The sequence below is a fragment of the Propithecus coquereli genome, unplaced genomic scaffold, assembly GCF_000956105.1.
Source record: "Propithecus coquereli isolate 6110/MARCELLA unplaced genomic scaffold, Pcoq_1.0 Scaffold122, whole genome shotgun sequence".
NCBI lineage: Eukaryota > Metazoa > Chordata > Mammalia > Primates > Indriidae > Propithecus > Propithecus coquereli.
This window is the reverse complement of record NW_012136303.1, coordinates 3,455,474-3,457,771: the sequence shown is the minus strand read 5'-3', so window position 1 is coordinate 3,457,771 and position 2,298 is coordinate 3,455,474. Positions and strand designations below refer to the sequence as shown.

The following is a 2,298-nucleotide window of genomic DNA, read 5'->3' as shown; positions in this document are numbered from 1 at the left end:
AGAAATTGAACTTTGTATCAGTGTTGAGTGATAGCTTTTCTTTCTCAATTTTCCATTTCAGGAAGGCTTTGTGATACCTGATGAAGGGGGCCCACAGGAGGAACAAGAAGAGTATTAACAGCCTGGACTAGCACAACAACATCCGAATTCTTCACTCCAAATCATGTGCTTAACTGTAAAATACTCCCTTTTGTTATTCTTAGAGGACTCACTGGTTTCTTTTCATAAGCAAAAAGTACCTCTTCTTAAAGTGCACTTTGCAGAAGTTTCACTCCTTTTCCAATAAGTTTGAGTTAGGAGCTTTTACCTTTCTAGGAGAGCAGTATTAACATCTAGTTGGTTCACCTGGGGGAACAGAGAGGCTGCCATGGGGCTCACCGTGTGGATGCGGGTCACACTGATCGCTGGAGAAGGTGTTATGTAATACACTGAGGTGGTGACCTCAGTAGAGAAATGTAAAGACTGAATTGAATTTTAAGCTAATGTGAAATTTTGGCAGAGAACATTGTAATAAATAAATGCCTTAAGAGTATTTAAAATATGCTTCCATATTTCAAAGTATAAAATATAACAAGACAGGAGATTTTATGTGTTTGACATTGTATCTGGAAAGGAAGGGCCAGACCTCAGAACCTTTGGAAACTGCTGTCACGGGTCTTACAGGGCTGCTTGAATCCTCACAGGCCTAGGCTTTGGCCCAAAAGGAAAGTTTAAAAAGTTGCTCTGTAAAGCCATTTGGTGTCATTGACCAATTGCATCCCTGCTAAAAAAGCAAGAGGCATTGTTGCCCGGATGAATAGAGGGTGTTTCAGCCCTGAGATTTTGTGAGTTGAAGAGCTCGATTTTCATTGAGCATTTCTCTAACAACTTTTCCGATTATCCCTGAGATTTCTATGTATTATGCTTTTTGGGAATTGAGGTGTGTCCAGTTTTTTAATCTAACAACTACTTTTGGGGACTTGCCCACATCTCTGGGATTTGAATGGGGATTGTGTCCCATTTTACTGTCTTAGGTTTACATTTAACATGTTTCTCTTCTCTGTTCCCCTTGCCCACTGGGGACTCCTCTTTGGCTCCTTAAAGTTTGCTGCTTAGAGTTGAAAGTGCAGCAGGCAGGTGATCATGCTGCAAGTTTTTTCTGGACCTCTGGCAAAGGAAGTGATCAGTGAAGGCCATTGTTATTTGGGATCTGCAAGGCTGGGGTGTTTTTGGTATCTGCTGCCCATAGCTCTCCACTGTTAGCCGAATACTTTGCCAGTGCACTAATCTCTTTGGAGATAAAATTCATTAGTGTGTTACTAAATGTTAATTTTCTTTTGCAGAAAATACAGTACCATGTCTGAATTAATTATTAATATTTAAAATATTTCCTTCCTTAACTCTCCCTCATTTTCTTTGCCCACAGCCTATTCAATCCCTTTGTTTGGCAGAGTTCTGCAAAATGTGTGTCACCCACTACTGAGATTGTTCAGCCCCTGATGTATTTGTATTGATTTGTTTCTGGTGGTAGCTTGTCCTAAAATGTGTGTAGAAAGCAAGTATTTTATGATAAAATTGTGTAGTGCATGCTCTGTGTGGAATTGAGAGGAAAACCCAGATTCATTGATTAACAATGCCAAAAAATGCAAGTAACTAGCCATTGTTCAAATGACAGTGGTGCTATTTCTCTTTTGTGGCCTTTTAGACTTTTGTTGCCCTAAAATTCCATTTTATTGGGAACCCATTTTCCACCTGGTCTTTCTTGACAGGGTTTTTTTCTACTTTAAACAATTTCTAAATAAAATTCTGCATTTCAAGAGTGTCATGTCTTCTGAAATTTGTCTTGCCCTGGATATATGCTTTTAGATTCAAGTGCTAAGGTAACAGTGCTTCTTTCTTAAATTAGGACTGATCTTTTCAAATCCTTCACTGTTTTTTCAGATGTGCTGATTTCTAGGCCTGCTTCCTTTTTTCTTCTTTCACATTATATTTCTCAGCCTCCTGCTGTTTTAAATTCTCATATTGCTATGAGAGGTTTTTCCTGTCATAGCAGTATGGCCTAGCTGCTGTGAAGCCTTTTCAGGCCATTTCTTCCTGAGAAATGTAGCAGAACAGTGCTTGGCAGATGACCGTGGGAGATATTTTGTTTTTCCTGACAGTGTGTTTCAAAGGCAGTTAACATAATCTCAACCTATAAAATAATTTAAAATTGTTACCATTTTTTCCTTCCTTGTAAAATTCTATGCCTTTAGAAATGAGTTCAGGCCGGGCGCGGTGGCTCACGCCTGTAATCCTAGCTCTCTGGGAGGGAGGCCGAGG

At 39.6% G+C, this 2,298-nt stretch overlaps 1 protein-coding gene across 1 annotated transcript in view; it reads left to right on the top strand.

Annotated features, from left to right (window-relative positions):
* The window catches only part of MAPRE1 (microtubule-associated protein, RP/EB family, member 1), a 35,810-nt gene extending 34,010 nt beyond the window's left edge, over window positions 1-1,800 (top strand). Inside the window, exon 6 of the mRNA XM_012665719.1 lies at window positions 62-1,800. Within this exon, the coding sequence (XP_012521173.1) occupies window positions 62-118 (57 nt within the window). The 3' untranslated portion in view covers window positions 119-1,800. The remainder of the gene's footprint in view (window positions 1-61) is intronic.
* Window positions 1,801-2,298: the final 498 nt, after the last annotated feature.